General features: G+C 31.4%; 1 protein-coding gene across 1 annotated transcript; it reads left to right on the top strand.

Moving 5' to 3' along the window:
* The first annotated feature begins 1401 nt into the window (after window positions 1–1401).
* Window positions 1402–23699, top strand: LOC143075337 (calpain-A-like). Its single transcript, XM_076250723.1, has 12 exons — window positions 1402–1745; window positions 3866–4003; window positions 5025–5165; window positions 5583–5776; window positions 7172–7340; window positions 7938–8018; window positions 10457–10545; window positions 18883–19055; window positions 19676–19792; window positions 20439–20575; window positions 22711–22922; window positions 23517–23699. The coding sequence occupies exons 1-12, from the start codon at window positions 1521–1523 to the stop codon at window positions 23563–23565; spliced, it is 1725 nt and encodes a 574-aa protein (XP_076106838.1). The 5' UTR covers window positions 1402–1520; the 3' UTR covers window positions 23566–23699.
* Window positions 23700–24117: the final 418 nt, after the last annotated feature.

The raw sequence follows: 24117 nt of genomic DNA, 5'->3' as shown, positions 1-24117 counted from the left end.
ATGGTACCTTGTATATAATAATTATGCCGATGATAATATACTCTTTCATATGCTGATAACAATTTTGAAAATCCATTATGTACACTTGAAAGAGAAAGTGCTGTTTTAATTGACTGGTTTAGATTTAATTAGATGCAGGCAAATCCTGATAAATTCCAATCCATTGCAGTTGGGGAAAACATTTAAAAAAAGCCTGTTTTTAATATACAGTCAGTAACAATATCGTGTTGTGAGATTGTCAAACTTTTAGGTATTGATATTGACTATCATCTTAATTGTAATCACCACATTAAAAATGTTTGTCGTAAAGCATCTAAACAATTGAATGTTTTAAAAGCGCATTGGCTGCTACCTTACTAAATTGAAGAAAAAAATTCCACACATTTATTTTAACTTATTTTAATTTTTGTCCTTTGGCATGGCATTTCTGCAACAAAAGAAACCACCACCAAATTGGAAAAAAATCAGGAAAGGGCTTTATGTTTATATATGAAGACTTTTACGAGCAAAGTCCGAACATCAACCTATGGTAAGAACTCTTTTAAATACACTGCTGTTGTTTCATGGGATGATCTACCTGATGATTTTAGAAAAATTGCTAATTTTAGTCAGTTTAAAAATATTTTAAAGTCATGGAATGGAAATGACTGTAAGTGCACAGTTTGTGCAGGCTTTTGGTTAATATATTATGCCAATTTATTTGCCATCTAGATCATACCCCCTTTTTAAAATATTTCATGCTATGCATTTTTGCCAGCTTTTATGCCTAGTTTTTACTTATATGCTCTTAGCATTGATACCTAGCTTTTGCTTATATTCTGCCATATGTCTTCATTTTTTTGCTGTGAATTTAATTGCATGTGTATTACGTGTTGTATTGTTATAAATGTTGGTTAAAATGTATAAATATTTTTACTGATTGCATACCTGCCAACTGTCACGAATTGTGGGTGATTTCCTCCATGGAGGCTCCCAAATGGAAATTTAAAAAAGCAACATGGTCCACATTTTAAAACAAACAATCTTACCTCCGATAAGATATTGTTTAAGTATGGAGAAGCAGAGACATGTAAACTATATGTATTTATATGTCTCTGGGAGAAGCAAGAAAAAAAAACACAACATAACAAAACATTTGAAGGCATCCTTGAATGTTTTGTAGGATTGTAAGAATCATTTTGTGCACAAAACCCTCATGGGCGTTTTGAAAAGTTGGTAGGTATGTTCACAAACAAAACAAAGTTTTTATAAAATTTTATAACCTTGAGTTTAATTACTTAGTAACAACTGCCTATTTTTTATGAATCCGTTGTGGTGCTTTGAAATTTTAGTTTTTAAAGGTTTATAGTGGTATCTTAAAATAAATCCATTACGGAACGATTCAGCTGAAACTTTGGTTAACCGGAACATTTAATTATTGTGGAAACAACTTCTGAGATGTAAACAATGTGATGCAAATGATCCCATGATAGTTTTTAAATCATCCAAGTTCAAAACTAAGTTGAAATGAAATCGATAATATGGGATCAAATCCAAGTAAACATACAAAGCCTAAAAGGTCCCTCTCTGCACCACAGATAAGCATAAGAGCAAATGGGCACGTTCCAGTAAGACGAGCAGCTACTGGGATCAATAGTCTGGGAATAGAACCCAATGACTCCTCACTGTTAACTAAAAAATCAGACGAGGCACCATATATTGAATTTCCTGAAGAAGAGTACAGAGATGGACGACTTGGTATCACGGTAATCATCTGTAAATTAATGTTGTCCGCTAAATGAGACAAATGACAGTCCTCAAGTGTCATGTTGTAACTGCCACAAGCTGATCCAGCCTTTCTACCCGATTCTATCTGTACAGGTTCACCAGTCCTGTATTGTGGGTCAATTAAGTCCTATATGGCAAATATTTATAAAGGATAAAAGTGATGTTTTCAAGTTGATCTGGCCCCCAGTCGATTCGGTATCAGGTCCATTCAGGCCAAATACACTTTTGAACCCTACACATTTGCATCTCACATCTTTGCCCCTTAAGTCTGTTAACACCTTACATGTTCACACCCAATTTTTATTTAAATTTTAGTTGCATTATTATATAGTAGATATTTTTTAACCTTAGGGAACTCAAATTGCACTGAGAACCCAAATTTCACCTGCATGTATTTGGCAAAAATAGCAGCGGAAATCTTACAAGATCTCCTATAGTAGAGACTAAATAATTTGTATTTTTATGATTTGATATTATGCACATATTTCATGTATTTAAAAAATGTAGAGATACACAAAACGTTCACAGTATTCATCAATTACAGATGAAGTGTTTACTGAAAAAAATGAAGTGTACAGAAACACCTCCATGGGATGTCATCAAAACGTCATCTTTTAAAAATTAGCAACTACAGTTGTGTTACAAGTTTGGATTTCTTAAAAGATGAAGAATAAGCATGGACTTATATCCAACTGTTTAAAATATTTGATGAAATTAAACAATGGCTCTGTTATTCGACTTTTGACAATGCGAATTTAACATTTTAAGCATGGATGCAATTTGGTTTCTCCTCATTACAGAATCATTGATGGTTTAGAGGTCAGTTCAGACCAATTTTTGTAAGATTCCATATGGATTCAACATAAAATTGGTGAAACCATATGATATAGCATGTATAGTAAATAATGATACATCTACAAAATAAACACAAAATGAAAACTTTTGAATGAAGTATAATTACATGCAGGTTAAAAATCTGTCAAAATAGGTTCAATATGGGTACCCTCACGTTATATAATACCAAATAATTCTATTTTCTAGAATAAAATTTGAGGAATGATTATGTGACTTTTTTTTTATTAAGAAACAATAAAAAAATATATCGTTATAGTAATTTACACTTACCAAAACTTGGTTCCACAAAACCAATAAAAATTGGGCCCTACTGTCATTGACTGTGTATGGTGCTAACAAACTTTTGGTGTGAACATGTAGTGTGAGAAAGTGAAAGGGGGCCAATGTGAGTGGGCTTGAACAGATTCCTATTCATTGATTCCATCCAAAATCCCTCTGCACAAATTAATCCTTCCAAAGTTGTTTGGGCCCAAGCCAATCCATCTAAATTTTGTTTGTTGCTGAATTTCTGGTTTCAATTCTATAACTTTAGCATGTTTTAAAGTTTGCCTCAACCAGATTTTATGAAACTTATGCAAAATGCTCATTGTCACAAAACACAGGTCAACTTGGAATTTTGATGGTGCAATTTTTACCTATCTAGAGTTACACAATGTATGCCCTTTACAAATGGAAAAATCTCTGAATTTTTTGTTTCCCTTCTCTTATTATGTTTTTACTTTTTACATATGTCTTCAAAAGAGGGACGAAAGATACCAAAGGGACAATCAAACTCATAAATCTAAAAACAAACTAACAACGCCATGTCTAAAAATGAAAAAGACAAACAGACAAAGAATAGCACACATGACACAACAAAGAAAACTAAAGAATAAACAACACGAACTCCATGCCTGAGAATGCCTAACTAGGTGTTACAGTAAAAGATGTCATTGTGTACACAGTGCTCATGATGCTTATTGCCACAAAAACTCAGATAATACAAATTTGGGTAGCATTATTTTAACAGCTCTTGAGTTAAGTCCCTTGTTTACATTGTGCTGCCAGTGGGGGTTTCATCTGTGTCCCATGGACATATTCCCCCTTTATTTCTTATATAAATTCAGATGTTTTTTTTAATGCATACCAAAAGGTTTTCACTTAAATTTCTTCAATGTTCACGCATTGTAGAATGTGAATGTGTTGACATTACCTTTCTTTATTATTTATTTAAATTATTTTGTCTAGATTATTTTGATTTTAGACTCAAGAGAAAATAAGGAAAATTCTTGGATCACTTGACGATGAGAAACTTTTTAATGACACAGACTTCCCAGCAGACACTGCAGCATTATTCTTTAGTGATAAAGATTCCTCTATGATCACATGGAAAAGACCAAAGGTAAATATTGATACTGATACTCACAACAATCATTAGCGTTGTACAAATGTACTAGTATGTTGTGCGTTTTTCTCTTTTGATGGTGTGGTGATGGTGTCATCAATTCAACATTTAGGTTCAATTTGTTGTTAAATATTTTTAGACATCCAAAATTTTGTAAAACCTACTTGGAATTTTATGATAAAGCGACAGAAGCTATTTTATTACCAAAACACTGTATCCTGAAGAGTTGGTTTCACAAAAAAACTTACAACTAAGAATTGTCATAAGTGTACTGAATTGTTCATGACTTAAGATCTATCTTAGTTGTAAGTTTTTTTGTGAAACTGACTCCAGAGCAATATTAAGATTTTCTTTCTTTCATTTTTATGTATTTTACTGACAAAGAGATTATTTCTGGGATTAGATATATATATATCTGAAATGAAAAATCTGATGAAAGCTAATCTTTGGGACCAAGCAAAGTCATCTATAAATTTTTTTTGTGAATTTCTTAAAAATTCTTTGATAAATGGACTCATTTTAAAGTCAACATTACACTTTCACACTGACATTAGTATTTGTAAGTGAGACACAGGGCTTCACTAAACCCCTTACAAACTTTAACTATAATAGTTCTAGAAGTAAATTGAGTACTGTAAATTCAGAAATTAATGTGATGTTTTTATTATTGCGAAAAATAGGACAGAGTTGTGAACGCAATAATTTAAACTCGCATTGTGAAATATTGTACATTGTATATGAATTAAACAGGATTTTTCACAAAATCGTAAAAATTAAAATTACATTTGAGTCTTAAATGAAATATCGCAATAATAAATGCACACAATAATTTCTGAATTTACAGTATATGCTACAACATTTACAATACATGTGTTGATTATATTAATTTTAACATTTTGTTGATTCTTGGGTTTTTGTAAATGTACATGTGTTACACCAGTATTTATATCTTGATTGTAAAGTTATTTACATTTCCTGTGTTAAATATATATAACTTTTAAATCTTACTTTCATATAGGATCTTGTTGAAGAATGGCAGTCACCACAACTTATTTCAGATGGTGCTACTAGGGATGATATAAAACAGGGAATTCTGGGAGATTGTTGGTTCCTGTCAGCTTGTGCTGCTGTGTCTCAGAGAGAATGTTTCATGAAAAAAGTAATTTATAGTAATTTCAACTTTAATATTTCCAAAAATTACACAAAATATTTGTTTTTTGTTTATGGAAAGATTGGGACTATGTTTTTATTCTACAGATACTCCTCATTTGTTTAACAACTTTTATGACAACAATAACAAATTAATCAAATTGTTCAAGCTTTTAACTTTTTTTTATGTTCTATCTTTTTTATCTTTAAGTTTTCTTCGTTTTCAAAATACCAATAAAACTTTATTTAATTGTATCAATAAACCAATTTTTCAAGATGTTTCTGCCATTGACCTTCTTCAGTTCTCCTCTCAACTACATGGCTGACATTACATTTTTCTGTTAAAGAGTTGGGCATACAATTCAAGATTTGAAGATTATGAAATAATGGAAGACACTCTATTAGAATATTATTGTTCTATTTTTAGATTGTGCCAAGTGACCAGTCATTATCTGGTGAGGGTTACAAGGGAAGCCTAAATTTTAGATTTTGGCGGTTCGGACAGTGGGAAGATGTCTATATAGATGATTTATTACCCACTGCAGACGGTAAACTGATCTATGGCAAGTGTACAGATCCTTGTGAATTCTGGGTAGCCTTCGTAGAAAAGGCATATGCAAAGTGAGTAGAAATGTAGGCAAGATTATATCTTACATTGGTATAACATATAGTGGAAATTGTTTTGCTGGAATACAGGCATACCACATCTTATTTATATATATATACATCAGACTAAAAAACTTAATAAACCTTGCAGTATAAAATTATGGAGATGTGGTATGGTTGCTAATAAGACAACTTTCCACCAGAGACCAAATGAATTGTAGCATTGTTAGTTGGTCGTACATCCTTCAACTCCCATATTGCACATCTAGCTATAAAAAGCCATGATGTGAAATTGTAGGACAACTTAAGGGAGAACACTCATGGCCTAATCAATGAACAAAAATATAAACCAAAAACAAATATAGTATAATGCAACAAACTACAACCTCTGAATTACAGGCTCATGAACACTATTTATTTGCAGGTAGGAGGAAGAGAACCTCAATAAGGAGAATTTTTGTGATCAAGATTTCATTGTAAAATATAATTAATGAATTGGCAGGAAATAATAATAATCAGCATTCACATAGAAAAATGTTTTCAAAAGTATCACTGGCAGTCAGGAGTACTACTTGTACAAGTGTATTTTATTTACTTGAAGAAGTAAAAAAAAATATACTCATATAAGTAAATTTGTAGGATACTTATACAAGTGAATTTTATTTACTTGTATAGGTAAAAAAAAAAAAATGGCTGAGTTATGTCCCTTCGGCATTCAGATTTTTTGTACTTGTTTAGGTAAAAAAATCATTGTTTCTTCTTTTCTTGAATTCTGAAGATTTCTTTGCTCTAATAGAATTTTAAATTGTGTACCCTTTGCAGATGTCTTTACAAATCATTCAAGTGTAATTTCATGGACAATGAAAGTCCCATTTGTCTGTTATCTTCTTAATACTGCTCATTTACAAGCCCCAAAGGAGCAATTTTTGAATGCCTTGCGCAAATATACAAGATCTTTGCTCAATCAGTTTCTTTGATGATTATAACGAGATGAAACATTGAACTTTAATAATGAAAAAAATTGAGCAAACATGGGAAAAATCATTAAAGGCATGATTTTACATCTCAAAACTTGAGGATTTTTGTGGGATTGTAAGAAATATTTACTTGTACAAGTAAATTTTTCAGAAAATTAAGGGGAGATTATTCAAACATTATTTATTTACTTATATGTGTATATTTTTTTCACTTCTTCAAGTAAATAAAATACACTTGTACAAGTAGTACCCCTGACTGACTGGGTCCATGATTTTTGTAAGGGAGGAAAAAATAAAATTAGAATATTTCCTGACTTTGTTGTTTATAAGTACCATACAAGTTGATGTCATTTTTTGTTTTACTTTAAAATTTTGAATTATTAAAGCAGGCTTATATTGTTGCAATCTGTAAACTTGTATCATCCTTTTACAGGTTACATGGATCTTATGAGGCCATAGAAGGTGGACAAACAATGGATGCTCTGGTGGATTTAACAGGAGGTTTGGCAGAGAGACACATTATACAAAATAAAGACCCTCAGCTTTATAGAATCATAGAGAGGGCAAGGTCATCTGGTGCTTTTATTACCTGCTCAAGAAAGGTGAGTCATTGTTGAAGTTGTCTATGGTCCTTTGATTAAGATATACATTACAATTAAAATGCATACATAGCTATTTATTTATACACATGTTTCAGTTTTTTAACAGTTAACTGTATATATATTATATATTATCATTATATATATTGGAATAGGCATTTCATCAATAAATTGTCTGTTTTCCTTAGTGGAAGCTGGTTTATTTTAAAAGAAAATTTGCTTATAAACTTTATACCGAATGCAAAACTTAATCTCTCTTCATTGCCTTCCAGTGTCCAATCATATATTTTAAGATAACAAATAGGATATTTCTTTTAGAAATTCAAGTATGGTTTCAGTCCACATATCGTGCATGAATCAAAAGCAATATAGTGCAAAATTTGATAGTTAACATTTGGTATGATATCCATCATGTCCATTGTTTGCTTCTGTTTGAATGCATTTTCCTAATGTTAAACAAAATACAAATTTCTATTCAGTTGTATCCAGACTTTGACAGAAGCAAGAAATCACATATCCATGAAAATTGGTAACCACTAAAATAAATGAATTCACATTATTATAAAAATCTTATTTATAGAAATGACTGAACTATTTCAGGGAGACTGGAGATTTAGTAATAAAGCTGATCCTAATGGTCTAGTATCTGGGCATGCCTATACCATAACAGCTGTCAGGAAAGTAAGTCGTCATTATAGTTCATTTGGTTTCTGGTGTAGAGTTGTCTCATTGGCAATCATACCACATCTTCATATTTTTTATGTATTAAAAGAAAGACAAACAACAATAAACAAAACTTTGTCAGGACAATGTGACTTGGTACTAGCTTAGAATATGATGTGGTTAAATCAAGTTTACATGCACAAAATCCATTCTTTGTGTCTGTATATAATTATCTAGACCACATAACACTAAAAAAACAGTGTCAAAATGTACTCAGAACTTCTTTAGCTACAATTGGATGAGATATTGCAGCTCAAGGGAACAAAAAGTCAGTCAGTCAGACACACTTTTTGTCTACAAAAGACTCAACAGTAATGCTTGAATCAAATAATCAATATGGTCATAAGACTTTCCTCAAATTGAATGAATGAGTTTGTAATAATGTTATAGATACATGCCAGTGAAAGATTAACAGCTTTTTGTATTTTTATACGACCGCAAATTTTGAAAAAATTTTCGTCGTATATTGCTATCACATTGGCGTCGTCGTCTGCGTCGTCGTCGTCGTCGTCCGAATACTTTTAGTTTTCGCACTCTAACTTTAGTAAAAGTGAATATAAATCTATAAAATTTTATCACAAGGTTTATGACCACAAAAGGAAGGTTGATATTGATTTTGGGAGTTTTGGTCCCAACATTTTAGGAATTAGGGGCCAAAAAGGGCCCAAATAACCATTTTCTTGGTTTTCGCACTATAACTTTAGTTTAAGTTAATAGAAATCTATGAAATTTTGACACAAGGTTTATGACCACAAAAGAAAGGTTGGGATTGATTTTGGGAGTTTTGGTTTCAACAGTGTAGGAATTAGGGGCCAAAAAAGGGCCCAAATAAGCATTATTCTTGGTTTTCGCACAATAACTTTAGTTTAAGTAAATAGAAAATAATGAAATTTAAACACAATGTTTATGACCACAAAAGGAAGGTTGGTATTGATTTTGGGAGTTTAGGTCCCAACAGTTTAGGAATTAGGGGCCAAAAAGGGACCCAAATAAACATTTTCTTGGTTTTCGCACCTTAACTTTAGTATAAGTAAATAGAAATCTATGAAATTTAAACACAAGGTTTATGACCATAAAAGGAAGGTTGGTAATGATTTTGGGAGTTTTGGTCCCAACAGTTTAGGAATAAGGGGCCCAAAAGGTCCAAAATTAAACTTTGTTTGATTTCATCAAAATTGAATAATTGGGGTTCTTTGATATGCCGAATCTAACTGTGTATGTAGATTTTTAACTTTTGGTCCCGTTTTCAAATTGGTCTACATTAAGGTCCAAAGGGTCCAAAATTAAACTTCGTTTGATTTTGACAAAAAATTAATTCTTTGATATGCTGAATCTAAAAATGTACTTAGATTCTTGATTATCGGCCCAGTTTTCAAGTTGGTCCAAATCAGGGTCCAAAATTAAACTTTGTTTGATTTCATCAAAAATTGAATAAATGGGGTTCTTTGATATGCCAAATCTAACTGTGTATGTAGATTCCTCATTTTTGGTCTTGTTTTCAAATTGGTCTACATTAAGTCCAAAGGGTCCAAAATTAAACTTAGTTTGATTTTAACAAAAATTGAAATCTTGGGGTTCTTTGATATGCTGAATCCAAACATGTACTTAGATTTTTGATTATGGGCCCAGTTTTCAAGTTGGTCCAAATCAGGATCTAAAATTATTATATTAAGTTTTGTGCAATAGCAAGTCTTTTCAATTGCACAGTATTGCGCAATGGCAAGAAATATCTTATTGCAAAATATTGTGAAATAGCAATTTTGTTTTTAATTAGAGTTATCTTTCTTTGTCCAGAATAGTAAGCAAGAAATATCTAATTGTAAGAATTTTTTTTATTTGGAGTTATCTTTCTTTGTCCAGAATCAACTTAAATCTTTGTTATATATACAATATACAATGTATATTCACTTTTTACTACCAACTGATAAATTAAAATAATCTTTACCATTCAGTGATAACAAGCAGTTTTTTTACATCTTAATATTTTATGATGTATTTAAATGAGTAGTAATTGTTGCAAACTCCATTAGAAATTTTAATTGAGATTAGTTTTGGAATAAGGGAAAGGGGGATGTGATTAAAAAAAATGGGTTCAATTTTCTCATTTGAAATTTCATAAATAAAAAGAAAATTTCTTCAAACATTTTTTTGAGAGGAATAATATTCAACAGCATAGTGAATTGCTCTAAGAGAAAACAAAAATTTTAATTTCATTAGAACACATTCATTCTGTGTCAGAAACCTATGCTGTGTCAACTATTTAATCACAATCCAAATTTAGAGCTGAATCCAGCTTGAATGTTATGTCCATACTTGCCCCAACCATTCAGGGTTCAACCTCTGCGGTCGTATAAAGCTACGCCCTGCGGAGCATCTGGTTTTAATTTTTTTTTTAGATCAAACATCAACGAGGGGAAGAGAAAATGGTGAGGATACGTAATCCATGGGGAGATAACAACGAATGGAAGGGATCGTGGAGTGATAAGTACGAAACTTTTTCATTTGAAAGAAAACTATTTTTTTCAATTACACTAATTTTTGTTTTAATCTGAGAGAAAATTAACAAATTAAAGTTTAAAAAAATAATGTAAAGGGTACACAGCTGGCTTGCTTTCTCACATTTGCTTTTAGTGGAGGATGAGGGATATTGAAGTGGGAATTTCTCTCCCACGAAAAATAGGACCCATGCTGAGGGTGTACATTTTTACATATGGAATGTAAGAGGATGCAATTATGTGCCACACAGTGTGGTTAGAATGACTACATTCAAGAGAAGCAAAAGATACCAATGGGATATTCAAACTTATAAGTAAAAAAACAAACTGACAATGAAAAAAACTGAAAAATTATGAAAAGACAAACAGTTCACAAAACACAACAAATAAAACTAAAGACTTTTGCACATGCCATATTGCCTATACATGTATTAGCAAAAAGCTGGTGTATTTAAGAGATTGCTATACACTTAAAATTTCATTTATTTGTAAAAAGGAAAGGATTTTTATACGACCGCAAAATTTGAAAAAATTTCGTCGTATATTGCTATCACGTTGGCGTCGTCGTCTGGGTCGTCGTCGTCTGCGTCGTCGTCGTCGTACGAATACTTTTAGTTTTCGCACTCTAACTTTAGTAAAAGTGAATAGAAATCTATGAAATTTTAACACAAGGTTTATGACCACAAAAGGAAGGCTGGTATTGATTTTGGGAGTTTTGGTCCCAACATTTTAGAAATAAGGGGCCAAAAAGGGCCCAAATAACCATTTTCTTGGTTTTCGCACTATAACTTTAGTTAAAGTTAATAGAAATCTATGAAATTTTGACACAAGGTTTATGACCACAAAAGAAAGGTTGGGATTGATTTTGGGAGTTTTGGTTCCAACAGTTTAGGAATTAGGGGCCAAAAAAGGGCCCAAATAAGCATTATTCTTGGTTTTTCGCACAATAACTTTAGTTTAAGTAAATAGAAATCAATGAAATTTGAACACAATGTTTATTACCACAAAAGGAAGGTTGGGTATTGATTTTGGGAGTTTAGGTTCAAACAATTTAGGAATAAGGGGCCAAAAAAGGACCCAAATAAGCATTTTTCTTGGTTTTCGCACCATAACTTTAGTATAAGTAAATAGAAATCTATGAAATTTAAACACAAGGTTTATGACCATAAAAGGAAGGTTGGTATTGAATTGGGGAGTTTTGGTCCCAACAGTTTAGGAATAAGGGGCCCAAAAGGTTCAAAATTAAACTTTGTTTGATTTCATCAAAAATTGAATAATTGGGGTTCTTTGATATGCAGAATCTTACTGTGTATGTAGACTCTTAATTTTTGGTCCCATTTTCAAATTGGTCTACATTAAGGTCCTAAGGGTCCAAAATTAAACTTAGTTTGATTTTGACAAAATTGAATCGGTTGGGTTCTTTGATATGCTGAATCTAAAAATGTACTTATATTTTTTATAATTGGCCCAGTTTTCAAGTTGGTCCAAAATTAAACTTTGTTTGATTTTATCAAAAATTGAATAAATGGGGTTCTTTGATATGCCAAATCTAAATGTGTATGTAGATTCTTAATTTTTGGCCCTGTTTTCAAATTGGTATAATCGTGTCATGTGTTTTCGTACTAATAACAGTTTTCACTGCTTACGGTTTTCACTGTTGATTTTTTATTCAGGTGTTTACTCAAATTTAAAAAGCATGTCCTGAAGATTGTTTTTAGGCATCTACTTTTTTTGTTAATGCTTACTACGATTTTTTACTGTTTCCGATTACTTTGCGATTTTTGTATGTCAAAAAACGGCGTCATATGTTTTCGTATGAAATAAAAATTGGATCAGTACACAGACAGGAAATGACTACAAAATCCGGAAATTAATATTTTCTTAAGTCTTGGTTCTGGTGATCGCTTGACTCATAAAAAAGTTATTAAATACTTTTCAGTACTAAAAATTACTAGTAAATAGTGTAAGGTTGGTGTTTCTTGTGCTGAAATTTTTAGATTTTGATTAATTTCAGATTTGCACCTGGTTTGTACAAAATCATTATTTTTTTCTAAAATAAAATGCAGTTTTCAAAATTTAGGATTAAATATAAAAAGTTAAGACTTTTTTCATCTTTATGTCTCAAGGATGTATAAAAAAAATTGACAATGAAATATTGAATAATTAGTTTTTGAACAACCATTTTATATAAGAACCCTGCTATTTTTAACTCGATGGTTTGTAATTAAAACGGCCAAAAAAACACATGACAGTCATATGTCTTGAAGATCCGGTGTCTGATTTGCAAGAAACATATCTGGACTTTATTTTAACCCTTCAGATTTTTTTCCACAACTATTCCTGTGATGCATATTTTAGACATTAAATAAAAATGGCTAAATAGGTCAGTTTTAATAAATTTGTTCTTACGTCTTGAAAAAGTGACTTTGAATATGTTTTAAATATGTCAAGTTGTAGTGGTGTTGTTGTTCTAAATATAGAAAACGAAAAACATGCCACAATGTACGCGTATGCAGTCGAAACCGACGGAAATGTGGTTGATACGAAAACATATGACATACGAAAACATATGACACGACGATATACATTAAAGTCCAAAGGGTCCAAAATTAAACTTAGTTTAATTTTAACAAAAAATGAATTCTTGGGGTTCTTTGATATGCTGAATCCAAACATGTACCTAGATTTTTAGTGGAAGAAGACGTCAAGTCTTCTGAAGATTTAAGGGGCTAACCATTTACATTGAGTCTCTGTATGCCGCATTCATTTCGTAAATATGACCCTTTTATTTATGTAAATTATTAGATTTCATCTCATCCACATGAACGTTATTTGTTTACTTGTAACAGGATGTTTTAACTGTAGATATTTGTATTACGCATTCGTGAATTTGGTATCGGGACAACTCGCCGTGTTTACAAGTTCGCCCTTGAAGTTACGAATTTGCAATCCTGCAGACAAGAAGATTTTGTTTTTATATAAATAAAAAGGATATACAAAGTGTTGTCTTTATTCATGGTTTTCCTTTGTCATGTGAATTAGATGCCCTTCGTAACATAAATGTGAACCTCCCGTTAAGGAGAAAAAACTCCCGTGTATGAAATTTTTCAGACGCCATATTTGATCATTTCTTACTACTGTACGGGTGTAATTGACACCTGTGTTAAATTTTACCTGAACATCAAAGAAGATGTATAATTATATGGCTTCACTTGACAGCTTGGGTGTCAAACATACTGGTAATCAACGATGTTTACCTCCGGCTAACTGCCGTTGTGTTATCAAAACAATGTGTATTGGGAATATTGAAATACTTTTTTGTTACTTCCCTTTGTTTTATCCTGTTTTCAGTTATTTTGCTTTTAAAAATGTAAATTGTAAAAAGACTATAAATGATTAATATTTTAATCAAATAATTATAAAAGGATGTTGATTAAATGAATTTAAATGATTTTGGACAAATAAAAAAATTAAAATTTATAAATTATTTTAGCAATCTAGACCTCCTTTCAAGGATTAAATTGAAGTTTATATGATAAATTTGTTTATAACTTATAAGAAGTCAACTTACAATATGTGCAACTAGACTAATAAAAGGTCATTTTCAAAGATAAATTTTCAGAGTTTTCTATGTGTTCGACAAAAGAACTGTATTTGTTACTTACTAGTAAACTATGTCAGCATCCTATTTGCTATAAAAAGTGGACGGAAGTTTTTGAGATTGAAGAGAATGATCTTTGTAAAGTATGGAAAAACGTTAATTTCTATTGGAAACCATCTATATTAATGGATCTAGATTTCAAAATAGCTCATTATTGTATTTTCACAAATTCTAAACTTATGACTATGAAACTTATAAATTACAATGTATGTGATGTATGTGAAAAGGAAGTAGAAAATATCACTCATTTATTTCTATTATGTTCTGAATTAGTAGAATTTCATCTGTTTATGCAACAAAAGTTGTCAGTTTTATTTGATAATGTTGATTCTGACAAAATTGATAATTTAGTGTATGAAGAGGTATTTATGTTTGGTTTATTTGGATCTATCAAAGGCGTAAATGTAAGTTTTGTCAATTTCATGTTATCTGTAGCGAGATATTGTATCTTCAGAAGAAGGAATTTACTTAAAAATTTAAACAGTAATGTTGATCTTATTAGACTATTTAAATACACTGTAAAACATTATATAACTTACCTGTATGAATATTTGTGTGATGCAAGATGTATGAGAAATATTTTTGAGAAACACTTTTTAAAGAATAATATTCTGGTACAAGAAACCGAAGGTGTAATAACATTTAATTTCTAAATATTGTGCTGATTATATATGATTATACTTAAAAACATTGCCTTGTGATATTTTGTGTAATATGTAATATATCTGTTGTATATATATGTTGAAGAATTGAATAAAGATAAAAAAAAAGGCTCACAATTAAAAAAAAAAAAAAAGACTAATAAAAGGTCTAGTAGTTAGATTAATTCCTAGTAAAATTAAGAAATAATTCATGGGGGCTTGAATATATCGTGATTTTACCACGGGTTGGCCCTTTATGACAAATATTTTACCCTGAGCGATAGCGAGGGGTAAAATATCGGCATAACGGGACAACCCGTGGTAAAATCTAGATATATTCAAGCCCCCATGAATTATTTCGATTCTAATAGGTCAAATACGGCAATTCTTTTGGATCGAAGCGCTCTAGGTGGAGGCAAATATTTGCTATTCCCATAAATAAACGCACTATTAAATCGGCGTAAAAGAACGGAGTAAACTGAATTAGTGACATGCTTAAACTATTTAAAATAACGCATATAGATAGTTTTGAATTATTTTAAATGATAATTTACTTATATGTCTTAAATGTTTAAACAAATATGGCTTATAACACATTTTAGCATCGTTTGTTTACGTTGCCATGTTGTGATGATTTTCGGTTTTTCAAGCGTGTATTTTCCCGTAAAATGCTCATATTCTAACGTCATCGTATTATGACGTCGCGAAACTCATTCATAAAAAAGCATATGACGTGGGAGTACGATTGGAACAGCCCATGAAATATATTCAAATTTTACCACGGGTGTGTACTCAAAGCGTTTGAAGGACGTCATGTTAGAATCTTCAAATTTAAACTTGTTAATGTTAGTTTATATTATCAGATTATTACATGGTATTTTTCATATCGCATGTATTATCAGCCCAAGGTTCAATATCAGCCCAAGAGCCGCATGGCTCGAGGGCTGATATTGACCGAGGGCTGATAATACATGCGATATGAAAAATGACATGTTATGATCTTTTTATCATATGCTTCAACGGTGGAGAAAAATCACAGATTCATATATTGATCCTTTTACGTGGTTCCCAAATAGATGTTTAAAGAGTGAAAAGCCGGTTTACGGACGTCAGACCCCAAATTTAGTACATCCAATATGATATATTTTTATCATATGCCTCAACAGGGAAGAAAAACATTTAAATTTTGACGAAACGACCAAAAAAAATTTCAAAAATATACATAATAAACACTGTTTGGAAAAGTCAACCTTTTTGTAAAGTAACTTTCTAAATTATGTTTGAAACTTTTAAAAAATGCATTTTTGCTTTTGTTTTTTTAATTATTTTACAAAATATACTTTTCAGTATGCAAATAGTTGTTTTGTACACTACTTTGTAATGTTTTTCGGTGAAAACGTAGCATTGAGGTGTATTTTCCGGAATTTGCTGAATTTTACCGGAATGCCATGCGATAACTTTACGGAAAGGCATGTGATAACACTTGAAGCATGTGATAAACATTTCATATCAGCCCGCTAAGCACCAATTCGAAAAAATATGGAATTTACGTTAATTTAATGCTATTATCATACGGTAAAAAACATATGTTATTTAGTCAAAGTATATGATAATAGATTTTATTGTGTAAGCTAAGAAATAGCAAGATATTTTACACTGTTTTTAAGTCTTTTTAAGCTTTCTACAAATATGACTTTCATAATGCTTAAAATCCATGCAGTACTAGTGTTAGTGTATGTTATTTTTTTAATTAATTTACGATGTTGCAAATATACATATGGAGCTTATTTCTTTCTTATTTGTCTATACATTTACAAATGATAAGGAGATGGAGACATGAACAAAAATATATACAGATAAGATATATAAATATAATGATTTTTTTGCAAGCAGTGAACAATCATTTGTCAAAAACAAAACAAAACAAGAAACAGATTCTTCTTATTGTTTTATTTTATTCAAATAGAGAGGCAATAAGGGAGCTATAAACATTACAATTTGATGGAAATTTGAAGAAAAAACACAATTTCTACATCATTTGGTTACATTTACGACAAAATTTATGTCGATAAAAAAACATGATGTTTTGACCATTCAGTACTTAATAGATGCATAGTTCTTGGGGAAAAGTTTCATCAAATAATATGAATATAAATGACTTTTTTTGTGCTCATTTTTTACAGTGGGTTGTGATGATCTTCCAGTTAGGTTACCCTCATTTGGAGTGTTGTTCCCAACCTGTTAAAGGTCCATCTTTGTGCATAATTCAAAATTGGAAATTTCAACAAGCATCTAATATTCTTAATCTGGAAAATAAACCCTGGTCTGCTAGCTTCATGTATATTTTTTTTACCGATTTAATATATAACTAGAATCATGCAAACAGACTTAAGGAAAAGGCATGTAAGTTCATCATACAAATATGACACTTTTTCTAGACAATCCAGATCTTGCAAAATACGTCGCTAAAAATTGTAACCTTTAAAATTGTTGTTGTGCAGTAAAAACCCATATGGGAACTTTCAAAAGTTGGCAGGTATGTAACAAGTCTTACTATTTTTATGCTCCATTTATGGGCAATATGTTTTCTAGTCTGTCCGTCCGTCCTGCTTCTGGTTATAAAGTTTATGGTCGAGGTAGTTTTTGATGAAGTTGAAATCCAATCAACTTGAAACTTAGTACACATGTGTTCCTCTGGATATGATCTTCTTAATTACTGCCAAATTAAAGATTTTACCTAATTTTCATAGTCAACTGAAAATAGAAAATGATTGTAGTGTACGGATGGGAAATCGATGTACTTATGACCTTTTCTTGTTTGAAGAAAAAAATACATTTTAACGATAATGGAACAAAGCAGCCTGGGTAAGTGGGGCTGCTTTTATGGTAATTCAAGTTACCTTTTATTCACCTTCTTCCACTTCAGAGCTATCAGCTCTTTGATTGATTATGGGCCCAGTTTTCAAGTTGGTCCAAATCAGGATCCAAAATTATTATATTAAGTATTGTGCATTAGACCGTTGGTTTTCCCGTTTGAATGGTTTTACACTAGTAATTTTGGGGCCCTTTATAGCTTGTTGTTCGGTGTGAGCTAAGGCTCCGTGTTGAAGGCCGTACTTTAACCTATAATGGTTTACTTTTTAAATTGTTATTTGTATGGAGAGTTGTCTCATTGGCACTCACACCACATCTTCCTATATCTAATAGCAAGAAATTTTCAATTGAACAGTACTCAGCAATAACAAGAAATCTTCGATTGCACAGTATTGTGCAATAGCAAGAAATTTTCAATTGCACAGTATTGCGCAATAGCAAGAAATCTTCGATTGCACAGTATTGTGCAATAGCAAGTATTTTCAATTGCACAGTATTGCACAATAGCAAGAAATATCTAATTGCACAATTTCAATTGGAGTTATCTTTCTTTGTCCAGAATAGTAGTTGAATCAACTTAAATCATTGTTTTATACAATATACAATGTCTATTCACTTTTACTACCAACTGATAAATTAAAACAATCTTTACCATTCAGTGATAACAAGCACTTTTTTTACATTTTGATATTTTATGATGTATTTAAATGAGTAATTATTGTTGCAAACTCCATTAGAAATTTGAATTGAGATCAGTTTTGGAATAAAGGAAAAGAGAATGTGAAACAAAAACTGAGGGGGGGGGGGGGGGGGGGGGGTGTTCAATTTTTTTCATTTGAAATTTCATAAATAAAAAGAAAATTTCTTCAAACATTTTTTTGAGAGGATTAATATTCAACAGCATAGTGAATTGCTCTAAGGCAAAATAATTTTTTTAAGTTTATTAGAGACCACATTCATTCTGTGTCAGAAACCTATGCTGTGTCAACTATTTAATCACAATCCAAATTTAGAGCTGAATCCAGCTTGAATGTTGTGTCCGTACTTGCCCCAACCGTTCAGGGTTCAACCTCTGCGGTCGTATAAAGCTGCACCCTGTGGAGCATCTGGTTTGTATTAATTTTATTATATATATTTTTGGTGTATTATAGTGATATTAATTGGAATTTAGTAAATGAGGACATTAAACAAGAAATTGGCCTTCAATCAAAGGACGATGGAGAATTCTGGATGTCCTACAGAGATTTCTGTAAACAGTTCCAGGAGGTGACAATATGTCTTACTGGTCCAGATTTTGAGGATGATGAGGAAGTTGAATCTGCTGGTAAATTACACTTGTCATTTATATTCATCCATTTTTCCTATAAAACATTATGAATCTATATATTATTGTAACTGATAGATAAGAAGTAGTAAAAAAAATGCATCTGAAGTGCTTTTCTGGATTTACCTTCATTAGTAAAAGCGCTTAGGGTAAAGATTATTTGTTCAATCAAATATTTCTATCATACAACAGAATACTTTTAGCTATATAGATATAGGAAGATGTAGTGTGAGTGCCAATGAGACAACTCTCCATCCAAATAACAATTTATAAAAGTAAATAATAATAGGTCAATATACGGCCTTCAACACGAAGCCTTGGCTCACACCGAACAACAAGCTATAATTGGCACAAAATTACTAGTGTAAAAACATTCAAACAGGAAAACCAACAGATATAGACAGTTTCAGATAATAGATACCCTATTTATGAGAGATTTTGAAAAGTACACTTAGTATTGAATTTTTGAGGGGACAGATTGATTATTTGGTCAAGTGTATTGAGTGTTAGTAATTCATTGCCATAGTAAACGCCTTTTCTGATAAGTTGTGTTTCAGTAACTAGTCAGGACATATAGAGATCTCTTTTTATTAAGTCATTATATTCTATATCTATTGTAGGTCATGTAGAAGTGGTGAAGGGAGACTGGATTGCTGGTAAAAGTGCAGGAGGTTCAAGGAATAACCTTTTCGACTTTGCTTCTAATCCACAATTTGTTCTTACACTCCATGAACCAGGTAAAAAATATATTTGCTAGCTGATTCAGCCATGCTGGATAAGACAAGAATCAACACTACATCTACAACAAAAGCATAAATATACATAAGACACCAAATGTTTTTTTTCCTAAAAAATGATTAAAACAACAACCTCTCTCAAAAAAATACAAAACAACCAAAAGAGGTGCAGGTAATCTTATTTAAATTACTTCAAGGCAGTTTAAAGGATGTTTACATCATTAATGCATGATACAAGTTTTAATATCATTACCAGTTTATTTTTATACACCATTTATGGGCATTAAGTTTCTGGTCTTTGTGTATGTTTGTTCTTTTGTACGTTTGTTCATCTGTCTGTCCATCCTTCTGTCTGTCTCACTTCAAGTTAAAGTTTTTGGTCGTGGAAGTTTTTGATGAAGTTGAAGTCCAATCAACTTGAAACTTAGTACACATGTTCCTTATGATATGATATTTCTACTTTTAATGCCAAATTATAGTTTTTACCCCAATTTCATGGTTCACTGAACATAGAAAAATTACAGTGTGGATGGGACATCAATATTCTATGGACACATTGTTGTTTCATTATATTTTTGTGTGCTTCAATTTGATATTTTAATAGTTTAATTTTTATATTTGAATTGAGAAATTTTATAATTTTCAGATAATTTTAATCCACTAAAAGATGATCCTGATTCTGAGGGCATGTGTAGTGTAGTCATAGCCTTAATGCAGGAGCATCGTCGCTCAAAAAGAAATGTCAAAGTCAAGAGTCTACAGATTGGCTTTGTCTTATATAAGGTATTGACACTATGATATAAATCAAAGCACTGTAAGTACTATAGGCAATCGTCCCTAAAAAAGAAATGTTAAAGTCAAGAGTCTACAGATTTGCTTTGTCTTATATAAGGTATTGACACTATGATATTAATCAAAGCACTATAAGTTCTGTAGGCAATCGTCCCTCAAAAAGAAATGTTAAAGTCAAGAGTCTACAAATTGGATTTGTCTTATATAAGGTATTGAAACTATGATATAAATCAAAGCACTGTAAGCACTATAGGCAACTGTCCCTCCAAAAAGAAATGTTAAAGTCAAGAGTTTACAGATTGGCTTTGTCTTATATAAGGTATTGACACTATGATATAAATCAAAGCACTATAAGCGCTTTAGGCAATCAATGCTCAAAAAGAAATGTTAATGTCATGAGTCTGCAGATTGGCTTTGTCTTATATAAGGTATTGACAATTTGATATAAATCAAAGCACTGTAAGCGCTTTAAGCAATCATCCGGGTGAATATGGCAATGATCGATATTCTAGTATCAGATCGATGTATTTGTGTGCCACAGTCTTTATTATTATAACTATTTTTACTTATTCATTTGTTTCAATTAAAAAAATCCTATGGCTTTTCCAAATGAGTAATTTCCAATGGATAGTTTGCTTATTCAGGTCGGTAGTAGCTGACAAAATTGTTTATTCTCGGATACAAGAGATTTAAGAAAATGTTGAGTTCTATTCATTTTGTTTTATCTCACTCTTTCTTTTGAAAAGAAAATATAACAAGACTAAAGACACTGTTTGAGTAGTTTTTAGGTAATCATCTTCTTCTTTCTTCTTGTCTCCATATAAGCATCCTTTATAAGGATCACCACCATAAGTTATGGCATATAAAGGAAACATTTGGAGCCTATATCGGTACAGATTAATGTGAGCATTTGCCTACCCAATTCCCCAGCCAGGCCGTGACGGGTCTTATTACCAGAAAGTTAACCATCCCTAAACATAATAAAATGTAACAAAATAAAACATACGAACTCACACACTCACCTGATTCGCTCAGACCTCAAAGTATAAAAAGTGTATTTTTTCTATGTATCAAATATCCTTTTTTGATATCTGTGTGTTTTAAATGGTAGAGGATCACCCCAGATGCCCCACAGATGCCTTGGCAAAATATATCTTAGGTAATAACGAGGAATTGGTTAGGACAAAATCTATTAAAACCAACACTACCAAATGCCCTGCTGTATCAAGGGAGAGGAAAGCCGAAAATCCTACTGAAAAGGATCTCGGAAAGAAACTACTGAACCATTAGGAGAACAGAAAGAACTCTCAGACTTCAAATGATAGGTCTGATAGTTTCTCCAATGGAAACCACTAATGGATCCCATATGGGCAGAGCACATGTCTCAAACATACCTGAAAATATCTGCAGAAGTTTTCCTCAACAAGAAAATAATGACTGAAATTGAAAGTATATAATCTATGGATGATAAATTGCATCCAAGAAAGCAATTTAGAAGACTAATTTGGATGATGTTGATGGATTCTCTCTGCAAAAATGTCACGTCTGTTTTCATGGACATCCACCGGCTCTCCGATCAACGGAAGCCATAATCCTCACTTTATACACACCAAAGCTCATTAGTGTAAATCACAATTTAATTGTTTTGTAAACATTTTAAATACTTTTTCATGAACATTTAGAATGTTTCATTAATTATTTATAAAAAATTTATAAAAGATAATTTTAGGTAAACACTCATGGAAAAAGCATGTCATCAATCAATACAGTGGTCATTGACCGGAAATTTAATTACACGTGTATTGTCAGGTTAACTCTTCAATCCAGGAGGTCATGTTTTGACATATGTGTATTATTTCGTGATAAAAAATGAATTTTGAATGCTTTTGTTAACCTTGGGACCGTAAATTTAGTTCGACTTAACCGAAATTTCGACTCATCCAATTTCGACTCATCAGGAGTCAAAATTGCATATTTATGTATGGAATAAAGGTCCGGACCACGTAAAAACTTTGACTCATCCAAAATTTCGAGTCAACCGAGTTTGAGACAACGAGACTTAAGTGTATTTATAAATATATATTTCAAATACATTATTATAATTTATGTATTATTTACCATTGTAGACAGACAATCCTAACAGAAGACTTGATACAAGACATTTCCGATATCACCATGACTGTGGAAGGTCTGGTGTGTATATAAACTATAGAGAAGTAAGTCAGAGATTCCAACTAGAACCTGGCCACTATGTCATCATACCTTCCACATACATATCAAATGAGACTGCCTGCTTTATGTTACGGGTGTTTGGTGAGAAAAAGTTCACATTGAAAGGGTAAGTTAAAGGTTTACAATAGATTTTTTTTCTTCACCACTAGCCAGACAATACTGAAGTGAGTTAGAATCCTCAATTGGACAGGTGCTCTTGACTCCATCTTAATTGACTAAGAGTGCCAATTTTCCTACAGAAATCTATTAATTTTGCACTCCTTATACATGTAACTTTAAACCTACTTTACAAGGATACAGTACAGGGCATGCCTTATGCTGTCTGAGTACATTGAATTACAGCAAAATATTAAAATATGACATTAATACTAGGTACAAAACTATATGAATACATAATTGTATTTGTAGGGAATTCTTCCTGAAATTGCTATAATGAATTATACATTTTGTTTTTTCTTCAAATATGAAAATAATAAATGCATGCAATAATTGCTGAGTTTCTTTCTGACATATATCAGGCATCATTTGCCATATTTTCATAGTCCAATCAATGACTTACTAAACATTGAGTTTGACCCATCAGAAGCAGGTTTATAAAATATCATACAATGTTTGCATGGCTCATGTTATAATTTGTTGACATGTTTGTTGAATTTGTTATTATACAGATTTTTAGATAATCAGCATATTTTTTTCTTAGGCTGCCACCATTACCAGATGCAGTTATACAGAACAACAACAACAGTTGAAGATAATAGACTTTAGATATCAAAATATTATACTTTTATAGCATTTTGCAGTCACTTATTGCAAAACTGTCTCATGCTCAATTTGTTATGTTGTTTTGAATGCACTGTTATCTGCTTTGGTTTGACCAAAAACACTATTTTAGAATATGTATGTTGTTAGTTACATAAAATTTTATTAACCAACGAGTCATAACTTCTTGTTTAAAGGTACAAATATACATTTTGGTCTTTAGATTAGTTTATGTTTAGAAATGTCTCTTTACTGGATATTGATTTGATAATTTTTCTAACAAGGTTAATACATTTGTATAAGTCAGTCTTTCAAAATTTGTATTTTCACCAAAAAATGAAAATTTTCAAAAATTCGGCCGCTATTTGATAAAAGCCATTTGAATTGTATTTTTTTTCAAGTTAAATGCTATACATAACTTTGTTAGTGAAGATTTGATAAACAGTCTTTTCCATCTTATTTTACAACCAAGGTAACCACTCTTGGTTTTAAGATTGGTCAGACGTCTTAATTGAAGGCATATAATCAAACCATAGGAAATG

Source organism: Mytilus galloprovincialis, chromosome 5 (assembly GCF_965363235.1).
Source record: "Mytilus galloprovincialis chromosome 5, xbMytGall1.hap1.1, whole genome shotgun sequence".
In the NCBI taxonomy this organism is placed as follows: domain Eukaryota; kingdom Metazoa; phylum Mollusca; class Bivalvia; order Mytilida; family Mytilidae; genus Mytilus; species Mytilus galloprovincialis.
Note: the sequence above shows the minus strand (reverse complement) of the source record. Positions and strands in the feature narration are given on the sequence as shown.

Excerpts from the sequence above, each read along its gene's own strand:
- LOC143075337 (XM_076250723.1), top strand. The coding sequence starts at position 1,521 with ATGGGATCAAATCCAAGTAAACATACAAAGCCTAAAAGGTCCCTCTCT. Across the intron at positions 1,746-3,865 it reads ATGGACGACTTGGTATCACG|ACTCAAGAGAAAATAAGGAA; the intron begins GTAATCATCTGT and ends TTTTGATTTTAG. Across the intron at positions 10,546-18,882 it reads AAGGGATCGTGGAGTGATAA|TGATATTAATTGGAATTTAG; the intron begins GTACGAAACTTT and ends GGTGTATTATAG.